The sequence below is a fragment of the Amblyraja radiata genome, chromosome 10, assembly GCF_010909765.2.
Source record: "Amblyraja radiata isolate CabotCenter1 chromosome 10, sAmbRad1.1.pri, whole genome shotgun sequence".
Lineage (NCBI taxonomy): Eukaryota > Metazoa > Chordata > Chondrichthyes > Rajiformes > Rajidae > Amblyraja > Amblyraja radiata.
This window is the reverse complement of record NC_045965.1, coordinates 56,388,715-56,410,744: the sequence shown is the minus strand read 5'-3', so window position 1 is coordinate 56,410,744 and position 22,030 is coordinate 56,388,715. Positions and strand designations below refer to the sequence as shown.

At 47.0% G+C, this 22,030-nt stretch overlaps 1 protein-coding gene across 1 annotated transcript in view; it reads right to left on the bottom strand.

Annotated features, from left to right (window-relative positions):
* The window catches only part of abca4 (ATP binding cassette subfamily A member 4), a 148,834-nt gene that overhangs the window by 71,607 nt on the left and 55,197 nt on the right, over window positions 1–22,030 (bottom strand). The window contains exons 14-21 of the mRNA XM_033027825.1: window positions 19,147–19,369; window positions 14,361–14,582; window positions 12,815–13,019; window positions 12,028–12,114; window positions 10,244–10,561; window positions 9,941–10,136; window positions 3,859–3,990; window positions 1,495–1,634 (exon numbers count right to left, since the gene is read on the bottom strand). Of these exons, the coding sequence (XP_032883716.1) occupies window positions 1,495–1,634; window positions 3,859–3,990; window positions 9,941–10,136; window positions 10,244–10,561; window positions 12,028–12,114; window positions 12,815–13,019; window positions 14,361–14,582; window positions 19,147–19,369 (1,523 nt within the window). The remainder of the gene's footprint in view (window positions 1–1,494; window positions 1,635–3,858; window positions 3,991–9,940; window positions 10,137–10,243; window positions 10,562–12,027; window positions 12,115–12,814; window positions 13,020–14,360; window positions 14,583–19,146; window positions 19,370–22,030) is intronic.

Here is a 22,030-nt window from a genome sequence, read left to right as displayed (position 1 = left end):
CAGAGACCCGGGTTTGATCCTGACCTCAGGTGCTATCTGTGTGGAGATTGCACATTCACCCTGTGACCGTGTGGGTTTCCTTCAGGAGATGTGCAAGTTTGTATCTTCATTGGCCTCCTTAAATCGCTGATATCATTTAGGGAGTGGGTGAGAAAGAGGGATAACATAGAAACATAGAAACATAGAAATTGGGTGCAGGAGTAGGCCATTCGGCCCTTCGAGCCTGCACCGCCATTCAATATGATCATGGCTGATCATCCAACTCAGTATCCCGTACCTGCCTTCTCTCCATATCCTCTGATCCCCTTAGCCACAAGGGCCACATCTAACTCCCTCTTAAATATAGCCAAATGAACTGGCCTCGACTACCCTCTGTGGCAGAGAGTTCCAGAGATTCACCACTCTCTGTGTGAAAAAAGTTCTTCTCATCTCGGTTTTAAAGGATTTCCCCCTTATCCTTAAGCTGTGACCCCTTGTCCTGGACTTCCCCAACATCGGGAGCAATCTTCCTGCATCTAGCCTGTCCAACCCCTTAAGAATTTTATAAGTTTCTATAAGATCCCCTCTCAATCTCCTAAATTCTAGAGAGTATAAACCAAGTCTATCCAGTCTTTCTTCATAAGACAGTCCTGACATCCCAGGAATCAGTCTGGTGAACCTTCTCTGCACTCCCTCTATGGCAATAATGTCCTTCCTCAGATTTGGAGACTAAAACTGTACGCAAAACTCCAGGTGTGGTCTCACCAAGACCCTGTACAACTGCAGTAGAACCTCCCTACTCCTATACTCATACCCTGTAGTAGAAAGTGTTTGAATGGGTGATCCATGGTCAGCGTGGACTGGGTGGGCCGTGGGGCCAGTGTCCATGCTGTATCTTTCAATCAATCATTGAAAACATAACAGAGATTATTAGGTATTTAAAGTGATTCTGGGTCTTAAATCTAAAAAAGGCTAAGTAACGCAGGTCCAAGGGAAGAACTGGCTGTGAACGTGGAACATTAATAAGGTCGTGTAAGAAGGAACTGCAGATGCTGGTTGATATGGAAGATAGACACAAAATTCTGGAGTAACTCAGCGGGTCAGGCAGCATCTGTGGAGAATTTTGATTAAGAGTCTCGCTGAAGTCTGTTGAAGGGTCTCGCCCCGAAACGTCACCTAATCCTTCTCTCCAGAGATGCTGCCTGTCCCGCTGAGTTACTCCAGCATTTTGTATCCAGCTTCCACATTAATAAGGTTTCTTCTTCCACTTCATCATCTTGTCCTCATCACCTCTCTCTCTCTCTCTCTCCAACCTGGGATCGGAGATGAGTTACGTGCACTCTCAGTTTGTAAGGCAGCTAATGAGTCCGATGTAGTGGATGCTGGTTGTTCCACTAGTGAGGCAGGAGGTGATCGATGGAGCAGAATAGTTGAACGGGGCAAAGTCAACTACTATCAATACCTTCCACCAACTCGCTCCATCCGAGTCCATATATGTAGCAAGGGGCGTTTTACCTGATAGATTTTGAGCCAGCTCATCTCTCTTGTGCGTCAATCCGATTTCGTCCAGCATGACTTCTGTCTGCTTCTCTGCCTCGTCGACGGCTTGGCCTTTGAGTTGAGTGTAAAATAGGATGTGCTCCGCCACGGTTAGGCTGCAAGGACGAGAAATGTGAATGCTCAAGAGGATTCTGCTCACGGTCCCCAAACTCCAGGCTCAACAGCAATATTCCAGGCCCAGCCTTAACAGGAGAGAGACATCAACTTTCCCCAGGCCGACATACCAAGCATTCCCCAGTATTTATTGACCAGTTCGTTAGCTCTCTCTGATGGTGGGCCAGATTCGCAGACTGATACAATGGGCTTATCTTGATGGGCATTGCGGGTCCAGTGTCAAGCAGAATCATTCTGTGTGGTAAATGGTCAATGCATCGACCATCTCACTGGAAACATTCCAGATTTAAAGAAAACCTCTGCATTCTTTGACATGCCTTTTTTTTTGGCAGTGGAACGTAAGATGTTTTGTGGAGTAGAACCTATCTTTGTAACCTCGCCCCAAGGTACAGGCAAATTCAGTTTTGCTTCCTTTCAGCTGTCATTAGGCAACTGAACCAACCTATCAACAACTAGCGAGTGGTCCCGAGCTACCATCTACCTCATTGGAGACTATCTTTAATCGGACATTACTGGACCCTATCTTGCAATGTACGTTAACATAGAAACATAGAAACACAGAAAATAGGTGCAGGAGGAGGCCATTCCGCCCGTCGAGCCAGCACCACCATTCATTGTGATCATGGCTGATCGTCCCCTATCAATAACCCGTGCCTGCCTTCTCTCTGTATCCCTTGATTCCACTAGCCCCTAGAGCTCTATCTAACTCTCTCTTAAATCCATCCAGTGATTTGGCCTCCACTGCCCTCTGTGGTAGGGAATTCCATAAATTCACAACTCTCTGGTAAAAAAAGTTTTTTCTCACCTCTGTCTTAAATGACCTCCCCTTTATTCTAAGACTGTGGCCCCTGGTTCTGGACTCGCCCAACATTGGGAACATTTTTCCAACATCTAGCTTGTCCAGTCCTTTTATCATTTTATATGTTTCTATAAGATATCCCCTCATCCTTCTAATTCGGCAAATTCAGTTTTGCTTCCTTTCAGCTATCATTAGGCAAGTGAACCATCCTATCAACACCTAGCGAGCGGTCCAGAGCTACCATCTACCTCATTGGAGACCCTCGGACTATCTTTAATCGTACATTACTGGACTTTATCTTGCACTGTACGCTATTCCCTTTATCCTGTATCTGCACATAGTGGATGGCTCGATTGTAATCATGTATTGTCTTTCTGCCGACTGGATGGCTTGCAACAAAAAGCTTTTCACTGTACCTCGGTACACGTGACAATAAACGACATTAAGCTAAACCTCTTTGTCAGTTGTTACAAATGACCTATAAACTTTTCCCAGCTAATAAAATCTTTGCTATAGAAACATGGATATCAACTTGAATGGGGGGGGGGGGGGGGGGAAGGAATTCAGTTAATGTAAGTTATTGTCTACTCCCATTTAGTAACTCAATATCCATTGTGGAGTAGAATGAACTGCTTCTGTTTTATGCGCCTTGTATTTATAGTTAGATCAACAACAAGATTCAGGACTCATTGGCAATGCACAATGAATCCGAATTGGAAGCAGGTGTCTACAAAATGGATATAACATCCTCTTTAGTGTATCCAGCATGTGTTGCAAATCGTACAAACACCCACTCATGTCCCTGAAGAAAATCCTAGACAAAAGCTGAACTCTTGTTGTATAATCTAAACGTTATAACCTCATTCAGAAACCCTCCGCTCACCTGTGTCCATCTATCACTTGCCAGGCTTTGTCCTGCCCCTCCCCCTCCCAGCTTTGTCTACCCCTCCCCTTTCCCACCAACCTCAATCAGTCTGAAGAAGGGTCCCGACCCAAAACATCACCTATCCATGCTCTCCAGAGATGCTGCCTGACCCTCTGAGTTACTCCTGCACTTTGTGTCTATATTTGTAAACCAGTATATGAGGAAGGGTCTTGACCCTTTAAGGCAGAGATAGACACATTCTTGATTACAACGGGTGTCAAGGGTTATGGGGAGAAGGCAGGAAAATGGGGTTAGGAGGCAGAGATGAGCCATGATTGAATGGCGGAGACTTGATGGACTTAATTCTACTCCTATAACTTGTGAACCCGAATCGTTATCTCTCCATGTTCTCCAGAGATGCTGCCTGACCCGCTGGGTTACTCCAGCACTTTGAGTCCTTACCTGCAGTTCTTTGTTTCTATCCTCTATTCCTCTTTCCTTGCTATCGTATGTCCGGGTTTATAACGTCACTTGAACTTACTTATTAAACAAAATATTGTGCTGGGGGCATATGCCCATGTCCTGTCGAATTGCATTAATGTCCGTGCGAATGTCCTTGCCATTGATGAACGCTGTTCCAGATGTGGGTGGGAATAATCCGATCAACATCGACCTGTTCAATGCAGGGAGAAGTGCATCAAAACCCATCAACAAAATACCTTGAGGACCTAATACTGAGTTTACAAGAATGAAGGGGGGACCTCATTGAAATACAGAATAGTGAAGGTCTCGGATAGAGTGGATGTGGAGAGGATGTTTCCATTAGTGGGAGAGTCTATGACTAGAGGTCATAGCCTCAGAATTAAAGGATGTTCTTTTAGGAAGGAGATGAGGAGAAGTTTCTTTAGCCAGAGGGCGGTGAATCTGTGGAATTCTTTACCACAGAAGGCTGTGGAGGCCATGTCAATGGATATATTTTAGGCAGAGATAGATGGATTCTTGATTAGCACAGGTGTGGGGAGAAGGCAGGAGAATGGGGTTAGGGGGCGAGATCGCTCAGCCATGATTGAATGTCGGAATAGGCTTGATGGGCCGAATGGCCTAATTCTACACCTATCACATAATCTTACAACCTTAAAAGGACCTTGTTCCTTTGAAAACCGAGTACCCATGAACAAGGTGTTACACATTTAGAAAGATAATTGCGCAACATTTACTCATACTCAATTGATATGAAAAGAAGCTTAAAATCCATAACAAGTTAAAGCCAACGCCAAACATCTCGCACAACATTCCGTTTCCTCCTGTCGGAATTAAGTTGCTTTGTTAAAGCTCCTCTGCTTTCACAGTTCTTCACCTTTCCTGATTATGCCGACACTTTTCACCAGCAGTAGGTCAGTGGGTTGCCCAGCATGTTGCCGAGGAAGCCACTTTCAAGTGAACAATGAATACATGCATTTTAAATATGTATGTCATGTTTTATACTTTGGCAATATAACGGTGTATTTTATCATGCCAATAAAGTTTTAAAATTCAAAATGAATTGAAATTGAATAACAAGGGTGACCACATTGCTTCAATATGAGCCAAGCCACAAGCACACCATCACACACACAGCAGCTACAAATAGTCAGCGCCTTGGTGGCGGCTCTTTTGTGTACTTCGCATTCGCAAAAATAAAGAATTTCAATGTCCCTCAGTACGTGACAATAAAGTAGCATCATCATCATTGGTTTCCTCTCTGTCTTTCTCACTCTCTCTCACTCTCTCTCTGTCTGCCTTTGACTCTCTCTCTCTCTCTCTCTCTCTCTCTCTCTCTCTCTCTCTCTCTCTCTCTCTCTCTCTCTCTCTCTCTCTCTCTCTCTCTCTCTCTCTCTCTCTCTCTCGCTCTCTCTCGCTCTCTCTCTCGCTCTCTCTCTCTCTCTCTCTCTCTCTCTCTCTCTCTCTCTCCTTCTCTGTCTGTCTCTCTCTCTCTGTCTCTGTCTCTCTCTCTGCCTGTGTCTCTGCCTGTCTCTCTCTCTCTGTCTCTCTCCCTCTCTCTGTCTGTCTCTCTCTCTCTGTCAGTTTGCCTGTCTCTCTCTCTCTGTCTCTCTCTCTCTGTCTGTCTGTCTGTCTCTCTCTGTCTGTCCCTCTCTCTCTCTGTCGGTTTGCCTGTCTCTCTCTCTCTCTCTCTGTCTCTCTCTCTGCCTGTGTCTCTGCCTGTCTCTCTCTGTCAGTTTTTCAATTTTTTTTCAATTTAAAAACTTTATTGGCATGATAAAAAATACATTGTTATATTGCCAAAGTATAAAATATGACATACATATTTCTCTGTCTCTCTCTCTCTCTCTCTCTCTGTCTCTCTCTGTCTCTTTCCTCTCTCTCTCTGTCTCTTTCTCTATCTGTCTCTCTCTCTGTCTGTCAGTCTCACTCTCTCTCCCTCTTGGTCACTCTGTCTCTCTCTCTCTCTCCACTTTTAGTAATTGTTTATGATAATTTAGTTCAAGTCAGTCTTACTGTATATGTCATATCACTCTTATATGGATTTGATGCCATTCATTACAACACTGTGGGGGTGGGATTACAGTAACGAGTGATTTTTGGGTACTTTCCAACATAGACAAATGGACATGGATGGAACCTGTCCGTTATCCAGGGGGCAGCCGATACAAATATTTTCCTCTAACATTTTTTTTCTGATTATCTCCCACTTTGATTCATCCTCTCTCATTATTCATGCTTCCTCCTACGAAAGTATTTTGGGATCTCCCGTGGACACAGAAGGTTTTGCATAAATACTTGTTATTAATGCTTTGCTTCCTTTACTTAGATCTTTGAAGCTTTGGTAAACTTGCGCGAATTGGTTGAATCTCATTGTGACAATGGGTAAGGGTTTTTTAAATAAACATTTACTGAGAGCGCTGCTAAATTTCATTTCAGGGATGGGATTTTATCCCGTTGTAAAGGCAGGGACTGATTTGGTTGAGTCAGTATGATTTACTGCAAGGGAAATCCTGTCTGATTAAGTTGTTTGAGGAGAACTGAGAAAGGGAAGGCAGTAAAACGTGGTATGCATGGAAGGACACAAAGTGCCAGAGTAACTCAGTGGTTCAGGCAGTATCTCTGGAGAACGTGGACAGGAAATGTTTTGGTTTGGGACTTTTCTTCATAGGTGGACCTTTGCAAGCCTAATGACAAAGTATCGCACAGAGAACAGGTCCAGAAGTTTAAGCATAAGTGATCCAAGGCGTATAGGAAAACTGGATCCAAAATTGGTTTGGTGGTACGACGTAAAACAGAGTGGTGGAGGGTATAACCAGTGCTGTTGGTGTTAACATTGGTATTGGCTTATTATTGCCATGTGTACCTGGATGCTGTGACATGCTTTGTTTGCATACTATCAGGTCATACTATGCACGAGTACAACAAGTAGTGTGAAGACCACAAGGATTAGTGCTAGGCTTGAGGCTTGTCATATATATATAAATTATAATAGTAATATAATTAATATAAATAATAATTTGTGGAATTCCCTGCCACAGGGGGCAGTGGAGGCCAAGTCACTGGATGGATTTAAGAGAGAGTTAGATAAAGCTCTTGGGGCTCGTGGAGTCAAGGGATATGGGGAGAGGGCAAGGCACGGGTTATTGATAGGGGATGATCAGCCATGATCACAATGAATGGCGGTGCTGGCTCGAAGGGCCGAATGGCCTCCTCCTGCACCTAGTTTCTATGTTTCTAATTACTTGGAGGTGTATGTATTTTGGTGTTACATTGAAGAGTGACCTTAGAGGTTTGTAGATTGTGAAGGGCATAGATAGGGTGGATCATCACAATTTATTTATTTTCTGCCCAGGATACGGAAGTGTAAAATTAAAGAGAGTAGGTTTAAGGTGAGAGGAGAAAAAGTTAAATGAGATTTTAGTTCATGGCGGAAACAGGCCCTTCGGCCCACCGAGCCTGCGCCGACCAGCGATCTTTGGTACACTAACGCCAGATTACACATTAGGAGCAATTTTACCGAAGCCAATTAACCTACAAACCTGTACGTCTTTGGAACGTGGGAGGAAACTGAAGGACCCACGCGGTCACGAGGAGAACGTACAAAATTCCGTAGAGAGCACCCGTAGTCAGGATCGAACCGGGGTCTTCGGCGCCGTAAGCCAGCTATTCTACCGCTGCGCCACCCACTTATGGGGAAGTTTGTCCCACAGAGGGTGGTGGTTATGTGGGACAAACAGGCAGAGGCGATGGTAGTGGCAAATGCAAATACATTGTTTAAAAGGCATTTGGACACAAGAGAAAGGAATAAAGAGAAGTGAGCCTAATGCAGACAAATAGGATTAGCACAGAGAGGCAGCACGTTCATCATGGATGAATGGGGCTGAAGGGACCGTTCCTATGCTGATAGGGCGGCGCAGTGGCGCAGCGGTAGAGTTGCTGCCTTACAGCGCCAGGGACCCGGGTTGGATCCCGACTACGGGTGCTGTCTGTGCAGAGTTTGTACGTTCTCCCCGTGACCTGCGTGGGTTTTCTCCGAGATATTTGGTTTCCTCCCACACTCCATAGACTTACAGGTTTGTAGGTTAATTGGCTTGGTATAAATGTAAATTGTCCCTGGTGTGTGTAGGATAGTGTTAATGTGCGGGGATGTGTGGACTCGGTGGGCCGAAGGGCCTGTTTCCACGCTGTACCTCTAAACTAGACTCAAAGTTATGGAGCTAAATTTCTTGGAAGACCTATAATCTTTCACCCAGTTTAATTTGTACCTAGGCCCTCTTGTTTATTTCTTTTATTATCTTTCAAGTCACAGTAAAATCTGATCCTTGGTTTTACTCTGAGTTTTACTCTGAGGTTTGGCTCAGCGGTTTGATTCAGAGGAGGTGGAGCTGGGTTATGGGTGCCTTGTTTAACCATATAACCATATAACAATTACAGCACGGAAACAGGCCATCTCGACCCCTCTAGTCCGTGCCGAACACATAGTCTCCCCTAGTCCCATATACCTGCGCTCAGACCATAACCCTCCATTCCTTTCCCATCCATATAACTATCCAATTTATTTTTAAATGATAAAAACGAACCTGCCTCCACCACCTTCACTGGAAGCTCATTCCACACAGCTACCACTCTCTGAGTAAAGAAGTTCCCCCTCATGTTACCCCTAAACTTCAGTCCCTTAATTCTCAAGTCATGTCCCCTTGTTTGAATCTTCCCTACTCTCAGTGGGAAAAGCTTTTCCACGTCAACTCTGTCTATCCCTCTCATCATGTTTGGAACAGGCAAGTGAGCAACTCAGATGGAACGTGTTTGGCACTGGTGCAGTATGACTTTAACAGCCACTATTATTCCGATTCAGTGAAGTGCCACGTGTGTTCCTCGGGCAGTGAGTGCCTGCGTTTCCAAGGTTCGCACTGCAGTGGGTAATTACATTGCCTCAACTAATAAACTGCGACACAGTGCACAAGTGAAATAAACTGATTTTCTTTCAATAAAACACATTGTGCATATGAGTCGAGTCGTGCAGCACAGATACAGACCCCCTCGGCCCGACTTGCCCATGCTGACAAAGATGCCTCATCTACACTGGGTCCCACCCACCCGCATTTGGCCCAGATCCCTCTAAACCTTTCCTATCCTTTTCGCACAAAGGATTGTGGTTGTACGGAACGAGCTGCCGGAGGAGGTAGTTGAGGCAGGTACTATAGCAACGTTTAAGAAACATTTAGACAGGTACACGGATAGGGTGGGTTTGTAGGGTTATGGGCCAAATGTAGACAGGTGGGACTAGTGCAGATAGAAACATAGAAAATAGGTGCAGGAGTAGGCCATTCGGCCCTTCGAGCCTGCACCGCCATTCAATATGATCATGGCTGATCATCCAACTCAGTATCCTGTACCTGCCTTCTCTCCATACCCCCTGATCCCTTTAGCCACAAGGGCCACATCTAACTCCCTCTTAAATATAGCCAATGAACTGGCCTCAACTACCTTCTGTGGCAGAGAATTCCAGAGATTCACCCACTCTCTGTGTGAAAAATATTTTTCTCATCTCGGTCCTAAAAGACTTCCACCTTATCCTTAAACTGTGACCAGACATGTTGGCTGGTGTGTGGGCAAGTTGGAGTGAAGGGGCTGTTACCACACTGTGTGACTATGAATCTTTCCATGCACCTGTCCAAATCTTTTAAATGTTGTTGTAGTACCTGCCTCCTCTGGCAGCTCATTACAAACACCTTCCACCATTTGTTGCAGCAAATACCTATCATTTTTCTATTAGCCCTTCTCTGTAAACCTTTCTGACATGTCGTTATGCTTCCCATCTTTCAATCCCCCCTATTCTGTTGCTGCTTGTCGGGGGTCTCCGCAACTGCAACGCAGTCACATTACGGGTGGTCGGCAGCTAGTCATATTCTAATGATACCTCTGACTAACGTGACTTCAATGACAGATCGCCTGACCTCGTTACAGAGGGCCCGTTGTGCAGTGGGGGTTGTTTTCACTGCACAGATGGCCGGCAGCACTGTGTTCAGCCCGAGCTGGGGATGTAAACAGCACTGCGTGAAGCTGGCCTGCTTCCACGGTTCAGCCTGGGCAGCGATCATTCTTTGACTTTCGCAACAGACAGGAATGCAAGCCCTTACATTGTGGTGGTTTTTCCAGCTCCGTTGTGACCCAGAAAGGAAGTGATCTGCCCTTGGAAGAAGTTGATGCTCAGCCCATCCACAGCTGGCTTCTGCCCCTCACCAAAAGTCTTCACCAGGTTCTGGATGGACACTCCCAGAGTCAGACTAGGCGGCTCCAACTCGTACAGAGGGTTTCCTGCCATTGCTGCTGTTACTGCCGACAGATAAAAACAGAAATTGTCAACATCTGTGGCAGGGAATGTGCACAAGAGCACAGAGCCAATTGTACAAGTTGTAAATTGCATTGAGTTGCATTGTTACCCGGGTTGATTGTTTCCTTCTCCTTCTTCTCCTTGTCCAGCCTCTCTTTCTCCAGCCTCTCCTTCTCCAGCCTCTCCTGCTTCTCCAGCCTCTCCTTCTCCAGCCTCTCCTTCTCCAGCCTCTCCTGCTTCTTCCTCGCTTCCTGCGCCTTCAGTTTACACACCTTCAGTCTGCCGCCATCTCCAGGCGTGCCTGGCGCTTCCGTCAACTGCCCGGCTGCTTGGTCTTTGGCCTTCATTTCCTTCACCTCCCCGGGCCTCTCTGCTTTCTCCTCTCCCACAGCCTCTTCTTTTACACCCACTCGCATTTCTTTTTCACCTTAGGAAAGATCAAAAGCAAATCTTCATTAATGTTCATGTTGAATGCTGGCTAGGATAGAAACAGTTTATGTCGCAAAAAAACTGTTAAAACATCCCCGACTCAACCAGTTAGCATTTTACAAAGCAGGCCGAAAGGCCCCTTCTCTCCAAACACCCTGCCTGGCCTGCTGAGTTATTCCAGCTTTTTGTGTCTATAATCCAGCATTTTACGAACAATTTCTTCACTCAGAAATATAATCTCTCAAGTATAAACTTTCAAGAGAGAGCTAGATAGGGCTCTTAAAGATAGCGGAGTCAGGGGATATGGGGAGAAGGCAGGAACAGGGGGGTACTGATTGGGGATGATCAGCCATGATCACATTGAATGGCGGTGCTGGCTCGAAGGACCGAATGGCCTACTCCTGCACCTATTATCTATTGTCTAATCTCAGGGATGTTATTTTACTTGTAGTTGATTTGGAAACTCTGATCACACGGCTGGTGTTATTTTTTTTAGTTTAGTTTAGCGATACAGCACGGAAACAGGCCCTTCGGCCTACCGAGTCTGCACCGACCAGCCATCCCCGCACATTAACACTATCCTACACACACTAGGGACAATTTACACTTAATGTATATCAAGCAAATTAACCTGCAAACCTGTACGTCTTTGGAGTGTGGGAGGAAATCAGAGATTTCGGAGAAAACCCACGCAAGTCAAACGTACAAACTCCGTACATACAGTAGTATGTGGAATGACCCGCTGAGTTACTCCAGCACACTGTGAGTTGTTTTTTTTTGCACTTGCAGTTCCTTGTGTCTACTCTTTACTCGGGCGATTGTAGATCTTGCTCTGCCCAGGAGTGCAAGGATACTCCGTGATTGAATGTAACCAAGGATAAGAGAGAATCATGTTGTGGATCTATGTGTGAGGTATAGGATGACCCCTGAACTTACTGAATGGTAGAACAGGCTTAAGGGGCCAAATGGCCAATTCCTACTTGTATTTTGTATCTTCTGATGAAATAATTCATGCATGGCGCTGGCTGGATCATTACAATGGAGATGAATCACACACAAGCTCATTCATGCCACAATATTCAGTGTTGCCTTTTCAACACCGAACTATTATACCTGTCACCCATCAAAGCCTGGCAGATTGCCATTGAAATGAAAACATCATTGAAGTTGAGCATTGATGGAGGTTTAAACACACGACTTCAAGTTTAACAGGAATATAGACAGCATGCCAAGACTCTTTTAGATCTCTGGTAATAATAGGCAAGAACCGGCTAAGTCATCAGAGACAAGTATGCAGCTTTTATGTTCAGAACCCTGTCTCCATTAACCCATATATGATAAGTGGGTTAAATAACCACAGGGTAGTCACTCTCAGGATAAACTCCGTCGGGAGAAACAGAACTGGGAAAGATGGGAGGATGCTGCTCCCGTTGTCCGAGTCTCCCAACTTGTCAATTAACTCACCGTCCGTGGCAGCTTGTGGTTTCTCAGCACTGAACCAGTAGGAAAACTGGAGTGGAAAATACCAGGGTGCGGGCACTCCGTACTGACCTAATGCAGGGGAAGGAACCACACAGTGGATTAAAGGGGTGAAGCGACATCCTGGGGTACATTACTTCCGACCGGCCAATGAGCCATAGAATCATACGGCATGGAAACAGGCCCAACTCATCCAAGATGCCCCATCTAAGCTGGTCCCATTTGCCCGCATTTGGCCCACATCTCTCAAAGCCTTCCCTATCCATGTATCTGTCCCTGTGTCTTTTAAATGCTGTTACAGAGCCTGCCTCAACTAGGTACAAATTTGTTTACAGATCATTATTAGAACAAAATTAGTTTTGTTTAGTTAAGGGATACAGTGCAGAAACAGGCCCTTCGGCCCACCGAGTTCAGGCCGACCAGCGATCCCCGCACACTTACACTATCTTACACACACTAGGGACAATTTAGAATTATACCAAGCCAATCGCCCTACAAACCTGTACGTCTTTGGAGTGTGGGAGGAAACTGGATCACCTGGAGAAAACCCACATAGGTCACGGGGAGAACGGACAAACTCCGTACAGGCAGCACCCGTCGTCAGGATCGAACCCGGGTCTCTGGCGCTGTAAGGCAGCAACTCTACCGCTGCGCCACCGTGCGGCCCTGGTGTTACTATAGATACTAAGACTTGTTTATAACATAAACCTTGAGACTTTGTGAACAAAGTATCTCCTATACAACCTATATGCTCCACATAATGCCAGCGTACCTGGAAACACAGCATCGAGATACCAGGCAAGAATTCCGTAGAGAAATGCATCAAACAGCATCATCTTGATGGAGAGTAGCATGCTGAACTCGTCTCCTTCCACAGGGCTGTCACGGATATTGCCCCACTGCAGACCAAGGCCCTGCTCCTCGTAGCGGGAGAGGTACTCAGATCCAAAGCCGAAGGCCACTGGAGACAATAGGCTCTGAAAATATCAACAATGATGTTGTGAGTCCACTGACCATCACACAAACCAATGTGTAGGAAAGAACTGCAGATGTTGGTTTAAATCGAAGGTAGACACAAAATGCTGGAGTAACTCAGCGGGACCGGCAGCATCTCTGGAGAGAAGGAATGGGCGACGTGTGTGAAGAAGGGGCTCGTCCGGAAACGTCACCGATGCTGCCGGTCCCGCGGAGTTACTCCAGGTTTTTGTGTTTCCCTTCTATTGACTCCATTTATACCTCCCGCTGCCTCGGCAAGGCCAGCAGTATCATCAAGGATGAGTCACACCCTGGCCACTCCCTCTTCTCCCCTCTCCCATCGGGCAAAAGGTATAGAAGTGTGAAAACGCACACCTCCAGATTCAGGGACAGTTTCTTCCCAGCTGTAATCAGGCAACTGAATCATCCTATCACAACCAGAGTGCAGTGCTGAACTACCATCTACCTCTTTGGTGACCCTCGGACTATCCTTGATCGGACTTTGCCGACTTTACCTTGCACTAAACGTTATCCCCTTATCACGTATCTGTACACTGTAAATGGATCAATTCTACTCATGTATTGTCTTTCTGCTGACTGGTTAGCACGCAACAAAAAGCTTGTCACTGTACCTCGGTACATGTGACAATAAACTAAACTGAACTGAGGTGCTCATCACATCATGGAGCTGTTTAAGTAATGGCAAGCTGCTTTTGACACGAATGGATGGTCTGAAACCTAATTCACCTTGATCAGAATATCACAAATATACTTTCAAATTAGTTTTTATTTGTTATAGAGATACAGCATTGGGAACAGGGCCTTTGGGCCACCGGGTCTAAGCCGAACATTGATCACCCGTTCACACTGATGCAACTTTCACATCCACTCCTTACGCACCCGGAGCGATTTACTGCAGCCAATTAACCCACGTCTTTGGGGTATGGGAGGAAACCAGAGCACCTGGAGGAAACCCACGCGGTCACAGGGAGAACGTACAAGCTCCACACAGAGAGAACCTGAGGTCAGATTCGAACCTGGGTTACTCCACACTGTCATCAATTGCCCCCTAATTCTACACATCAAGGATAATCAACGTACAAACCCGCATGTCTTTGGGATGTGGGGCGTAACCAGAGCACCAGGAAGAACCACTGACCACCATTGACCACCATAGGGAGAACGTGCAAACTCCACACCGGCAGCACCTGAGGTCAGGATCAAACCTGGGTCTATGTTGCTGTGAGGCAACAGCTCTACCCGATTATCTGTACTTTTATAGATGATAATGTAAGTCGGCTCTGAATTGTTCAGAGTCAAGGATTTCACTCCATTACACTTACCGCAGTCAACTTCATGTTTCTGGTCATCCTGTCTTGCCAGGCATAGCAGAGGAGGTGAGGCAGATAGAGGGTGAAGTAAATGATCCCACTGCAAGCCACGGCCACATTGGCCTTGGAGAAGAAGACGCTCAACAGGAAACACTGCATGATGGTGGCCAAGCTGAAGACCAGGAGGAAGCCAAAGAGGAGGAAGGGGTTGCTGTAGAGGAGAACATTTCCTCTCTGGAGGCAAAAGCAAAAGAGGTGCAAACAATAAAAATCATAAAGAACTGTACGTGACAAAGACAAAATTGTGGAGAACATGAGAAGAAGAAGAAGATCACATCAGCAGTTTGGCCAATGTCAAGAGCTCTAATACTAATGGACAATACACCATACATGTTGTGGATAGACACAAAATGCTGGAGTAACTCAGCAGGTCAGGCAGCATCCCTCGAGGAAAGGGATAGGTGACGTTTCAGAACCCTTCTTCAGACTGAAAGATAGAACAGGTCAGGACAAAACAGGGCCCACAACAGATGAGCTGAGGAAGGGTGGAGTCCATAATGGTCAGTTTTTGGCTGGGGAAGGTGTGCTAATGACGGATACAAGGACGACTAGGATGTAGGAGGAGAAGGGCGGAGGGCGGAGGGGGAGGGGGAGGGGGGGGGGGGGCGAAAGGAGGGGGGAAAGGAATGCAGGAGTTACATGACAATCAGAAGTACATTTTGTGTACATTTTAAATCGGCATAAATAATAGATAATGAAATAATAATTAGATTGTTGTAGTCAACCAGCGATCCCCGCACACCAACACTATCCTACACACACTGGGGCAATTTTACCAAAGCCAGTTAACCTACAAACCTGTACGTCTTTGGAGTGTGGGAGGAAACCCGAGCTCCCAGAGAAAACCCACGCGGTCACAGGGAGAAGGTACAATCTCCTTACAGACACCACCCATGGTCAAGATTGGACCCGGGTCTCGGGCGCTGTAAGGCAGCAGCTCTACCGCTGCACCACCGTGACATCTGTAACTCGGCAAGGCACACAGAATCTGTAGAGACAGACTGACAAAAATTCTGATAGACCTGGAACATTAACTCTGTTTCTCCCGCTCCTTCTGAGTCTTTCCAGCATTCTGCTTTCATTCTAGGTTTCCAGCAACTGAAATTTCTTGTGTTGGTAACATATTCCATAATGTTGTCCAATGAGGCGACGTTTAATCCTCAATCAGAGCCACAGAACAAATACGATTAACTGCTCATATATAATCAGCACTTCTGTAATGACTCTTACAAATGTCTACAGAAGAGAGAGCACACCATTAGGTTGTATCAAAACTCTGGCCAAGACCACAAGAAAGTGTTGTGGATGTAGCCTCGTCTATCACACCAACATGTCCCATCTACACTGGTCCCACCTTCCTGTGTTTGACCCATTTCCCTCTAAACCTGTCCTATCCATTTACCTGTCCAAATGTTTCTTAAACGTTGCAATAGTGACTACTAAACTTTGCGATAGTACCAGATATGTTCGATTGTGAGGTGCTTTAGCCCATTGTGAATATATTAAGGGTTCTGCACAAATGCAACATATCTGCTTGCAACGTTACTTTAAGACAATAATAAGTTCCCACTGCCCAAAGAGCACAACAAAACGTACTGGAGATAAACACCTCTCCGCTCGGTCCGCAATACCCAAGCTGACCTCCCGGTGGCTCAGCACTTCAACTCCCCCTCCCACTCCGTCTCCGACCTCTCTGTCCTGGGTCTCCTCCATGGCCACAGCGAGCAGCACCGGAAATTGGAGGAACAGCACCTCATATTCCGCTTGGGGAGTCTGCATCCTGGGGGCATGAACATCGAATTCTCCCAATTTTGTTAGTCCTTGCTGGCTCCTCCCCTTCCTCAGTCCCCCTGCTGTCTCCTCCAATCCCCCAGCCTTCGGGCTCCTCCTCCTTTTTCCTTTCTTGTCCCCGCCCCCCCCACCCCTGATCAGTCTGAAGAAGGGTTTCGGCCCGAAAAGTTGCCTATTTCCTTCGCTCCATAGATGCTGCTGCACCCGCTGAGTTTCTCCAGCTTTTTTGTGTACTGGAGATAAACATCTGTCCAAATATAGCAACTGTGAAAATGCAGTTTCCTTCAATGTCACAGCTGGCCCAATATATTAGACGTTCCCATGACCTATTTTGACCTAATTCTGTGTTTCCCCTTTTAAATGACCATACTGTGAGAGACAGATGTAACCTTAAATCAGACATTACTTGTGATGAGGATGATGTGCTCTGATATTGAGTTGAATTTATCCCAGGCCAACCTCATACCCTAACCTTCCCCAATGGAGTACCTGAAGTATTTCCTCAACAAGGTGTCTCTAAATATGCATACCACTGATTCACCAAATAAAACACAAAGTGCCGGACTAACTAAGTGGGTTGGGCAGCATCTGTGGAAGACATGTACAGATGATGGGACCTGTCTTCAGTCTGATCTGAAACGTCACCTATCCACATCTTCCAGAGATGTAGCCTGATCCACTGAGCTACTCTAGCACGAGCTACTCTAGCACGTTGTGCTTCTAAACCAGCTTTTACAGTTCCTTGACCTTCATATCACTGGGCCCCACATTCCACCACTTCATTGTGATACATCAGTGATACATTTCGTTCAATAAAACATCAAAAACGTAAATTGATTTTTAGATGCAAGAAGGCCCAGGTGATGAAAGAATGAGTAGTTACCCATATATCCGTGATTTGGTTAATGTTTTATGTGTCATTCCTAAAGGGGCTGTCGCTCTGCGGCGACCTCATCCGTGAGTTAAGAAGAGTGTCTTCGACCTTGAAGCTTGAAACCGCGAGCTGGATTGACAGACCACACACACACACACACACACACCACAAAGGCGGGGTCCAGGGAAAGCGGGGGAGCGCTGTCTGAAATTCACACCCGCGATGAAGAGGAAGGAAAGATGGCTGCCCAGTGTACGGTAAGTCCTTTAGAGAGCACGGGGGGGGGGGGGGGGGGAGAGAAGGAGAGAGAAAGGGAGAGGGGGGGTGGGAGGGGGAGAGAGGGGGAGAGAGGGGGAGAGAGGGGGAGAGAAGGAGAGAGAAGGGGAGAGAAGGGGGGGAGAAGGAGTAGAGACACTTTTAAGAAGTATAATAAAGTTTAGCAGGCATTTTACCTACCGGTCGGTTTTCCTAGGTCCTGAAAACTCCAATGAGCCAATCAAAATGCCCGGTCTGCGAAGGAGATTGCTTACGGCTGCCCTCGACTGCCTGTAACTAAATAGCGACCCCACTCCACTTCACTACGAGTTAAAAATAACCATGACCAAATTTTACTCGCAGAAAATTTTTCAACATGCTGACAAATTTTCTGCAACCTAGCTGAGGCCGCGAGTACGCGGGAACTTCCCTCGAGCATAAAGGAGAGTTCCAGTGACCTCATAGGACCTCCTAGGACCACGTGACGACCATGCTGCAAGTTTGAGTCGAGGGCAAACTTGTCTAAACTCGCAGATTATGTCGACGCAGTGGGACAGCCCCTTAAGTGTCACTGTATGTCGTTGTCACTTGCGGGCGCAGCACCAAAGCAAATTCCTTGTATGTGAATACTTGGCCAATAAACTTATTCATTCATTCAATATCAGGCATGGAAATCACAGAATCTTTGTGGCAACATTAAAACAGCTTGTAACACAGGGGAGCAGTGTTAGTTTAGTTTAGTTTAGTTTAGTTTAGTTTAGAGATACAGCATGGGAACAGACCCTTCGACCCATCAATTCTGCGCTGACCAACGGTCACCCATACACTAGTTCAATCCTTCATACTAGGAACAATTTAAAACATCAACGGGCACGGTGCCTCACAATGCTATGTACGACAGTGATCGCAACTTCTACTGAAGTGTGGATGGCCGTTGGCTCGCTGGGAGCTCATCCGCCCTTTGACAGGTCTTGTTTTTGGTCCTGCTGGGGGTCCGCAGCCCCCTCCTCACCTGGCAAACCAGGTGGGGGAGACGGTTTAGTCGCCGACTATCCGACCATGGAGCAGGTAGCGCGGGATTACATGGTACCCGTGGCGGGTGGAACTCCCCCCCCCCCACCTGACCTTACGGCAGCCAATTAACCTTCAAACCGGCATGTCTTTGGAATGTGCAAGGAAACCATAGCACCCAGAGAAAACCCATGCGCTCGATCACAGGGAAAATGTTGGGAATGCAAAGAAGCCCATTTAGACTTCAAGAGATACTGCGCGGAAAAAGACCCTTTGGCCCACCGAGTCCGTGCTGACCAGCGACCGTCCCATAGACCACCAGTATCCCACACACTAGGAACAAGGTACATTTTTTTTAACCAACGCCAATTAACCTACAAACTTGTAGGTCTTTGGAGTGTGGGAGAAAACCGGTGCACCTGGGTAAAACCCACGCCATCACAGGGAGAACGTACAAACTCCGTATAGACAGCACCCGTGGTCAGGATCGAACCCGGGTCTCTGGCGCTGTATGGCAGCAACTCTACTGCTGCGCCGCCGTGCCGCCCGCTATATTTGATCTCCGCCTGCGTTCAAGGTCACACGGTGCAGGAAGGAACTGCAGATGCTGGTTTAAATCGAAGATAGACACAAAGTGCTGGAGTAACTCAGCGGGACAGGCGGCATTCGGGTTGAGACCCTTCTTCAGACCCTGTCTGAGTCTAAAGAAGGGTCTCGACCCGAAACATCACATATTCCTTCAAACTCACGCTGATGCCTAAGGTGGAACGGCAAATGCCTGGGCGGTGTTTACCAGCGAGCTCTTACCATGATCACCACGGTTGCCAGCACGGTGCTGGCGCCCATCATGATGAAGCTGTCGATGAACCACGTCACCCAGTGCACCCAGCTGGTGACTCCCATGATCTTCATTGTCTCCTTCAGCCTCAGCTCCTTTTCGAGTACAATACTCTTCACGGTCATGGAGACCGAGTAGATCCAGGAGAGTACGGTGAACATCGGGAAGCAGCGAGTTAATGCTAGCATGAAGCTTGAGGGGGGGAGGGAGAGGGATCAACAGGGAGGCAGAAGTGAAGGGACGGGGAATGGGCAGGAACAGCAGATAGGTTGCAGCAAAAATTAAAAGTATTAGCGGCAAGATCACAACACAGTATTATGCAGATATCAGATCATAAACACCGCTCCCTCACTTCTCGTTGAAACCTTCCTTTATTACTGCAAGAATTCTATTCTCAAACCCTCTCCTTCCCAAACTTCACAAAGGCAAGTCTTTTCATCTTCACACCACAGTATAGGCAATCAGCGGATGAGGCAGCATCTATGGAGCGAAGGAATAGGTGACGTTTCGACCCAAAACGTCACCTATTCCTTCGCTCCATAGATGCTGACTCACCCGCTGAGTTTCTCCAGCATTTTTGTCTACCTTCGATTTTTCCAGCATCTGCAGTTCCTTCTTAAACAGTATAGGTAATGTTTTGTTTATTAGATGTCAAATGTCTTAGACTAGAGGGCATGGCTTCTAGATCAGAGGGGGAGGGTTTATAGGGGATGTGGATAGCAAGCCTTTGACAAGGAGATGGGTGGGTGGGTGCCTGGAGCACACAGCAGGGATGTTGGTGGAGGTAGTCACAATAGTTCATAAGGATTAGAATTAGGCCGTTCCATCAAGTCTACTCCGCCATTCAATCACAGCTGATCTAACTCTCCCCCCTAACACCATTCTCCTGCCTTCTCCCCATCACCCCTGACACCCGCACTAATCAAGAATCTATCTATCTCTGCCTTAAAAATATCCATTGACTTGGCCTCCACAGGTTTCTGTGCCAATGAGTTCCACAGATTCACCACCCTCTGACTGAAGAAATTCCTCCTCATCTTCTTCCTAAAGAAATATCCTTTAATTCTGAGGCTATGGCCTCTGGTCCTAGACTATCCCACTGGTGGAAATATCCTCGTCACATCCACCCTATCCAGGCCCCAATAGGATGTTTGAGGCTTTCAGATAGTCACATGAATATGCAGTGAATATGGATGGATACGGATCGCGTGCAGACTAAAGGGATCAGTTTAATTTGACCTCGACACAGACATCATTGGCTTGCCCTGCGTTGTATTGTTCTATAGATGTAAACTGTTACATTTATAATCAATTCAATTCATTATTATACATATTTAAGTTTCAGGCAGGCCCTGGCACTTTAGAGACATGGAAGGGGTATAATATGTGGGTCAGATGTGTATTGTTGAATTATTATTCTCTGACCCATGGCTTGTCCGGCAAAATGGATAATCAGGCAAGGCTCTGGAACCAAGGGTGCTGGGTGGTGGACTGGTATTTCAATGCACCCGGATGAGAGGGAAAATATGTATAAGGGATCTGATGGCCAGCATTTTCACACAAGGGGTGGTGTGTACATGGAACACGTTGCCAGAGGAATGTTGTGGTGTTTACGGGGAGCAGCATGTTGGAAATGTAGGGCTGAAAATCTAAGAATTGTTTCAGCATAGTATCCAATATAGAGTCATACAGTGTGGAAACAGGCCCTTCGGCCCAACTCGCCCACACCGGCCAACAATGTCCCAGCTACCCTAGTCCCACTTGCCTGCACTTGGTCCATAACCCACCCAACCTGTATTATCCATGTACCTGTCCAGCTGTTTCTTAAACGATGGGATAGTCCCAGCCTCAACTACCTCCTCTGGCAGCTTGTTCCAGACACCCACCACCCTCTGTGAAAAGGTTACCCCTCAGATTCCTGTTTTACTTCAGAGTCACGTGAGTGACTATGTGAAGAACCCCGCCAGGACGCATGCGTGCCATATCGCTACACACATTGCAACGAGTCACAGCAAGGGGGAACGACGTTCCTTTAGCGGCAAAATTTGAAAACCAGGAACAGCAGGTAAGGAGACTGCGTTCCAGAATTTGAAAGTCGGGAACAGCAGGTAAGGAGACTCTGCGTTCCTTCCACTCACCTTTTAGGTGGAAACATGGACCGGAGCCAGAAAGGCTGCGGGAAAGCTGGCGGGGGAGAACCGCGGAGTCGCTGGCAACCGGCAGCAGCAGCCAAAGGCACGTTAATCTCCCGTAATGGGAACAGGTGCGCCCGACTTTCGCTCCCGACTCGCTCCCGCACCGGGCCCGGCCGGGCGGGAGAGGGAAGCAAAAAACTAATGTTTCCCCGCGCTGGGTTTTTTCACAGGAGGGGAAGCTGGACAAAGTGGTGTCCACAAATGCTGCTAGTGAAGCTGGCTGGGGAGGACCGCGGAGTCGCAGGCAGCCGGCAGCAGCAGCCAAAGGCACGTTAATCTCCCGTAATGGGAAGAGCTGTGCCCGACTTTTGGTCCCGCGCCGGCCAGAACACTACGGCCGGGCGGGAGACTATTCAAATGGGGCCGTTGACTTTTGACAAGTCAATAACGGCAGCAGGCGGGGTGGAACGACGTTCACCCGTAGCAACAATTTTAACCTGGACCTGCAGGTAAGAGCTGCGGTCTTTTTTGTATTTACCATGCTGATTGCAGGTGCAGAAACCAACGGGCTGCGACAAAGCTGGTGGGCTAGATGGGATCAGCTGTGCCAGATGTCCTCCACACCGGCCATATCCACTCCACGGAAGGACAGTAAGGACAAAGCTGGAGAAGGATGACCGTGGAGCAGCGGGCAGCCAGCAGCAGCCAGCGGCACTTG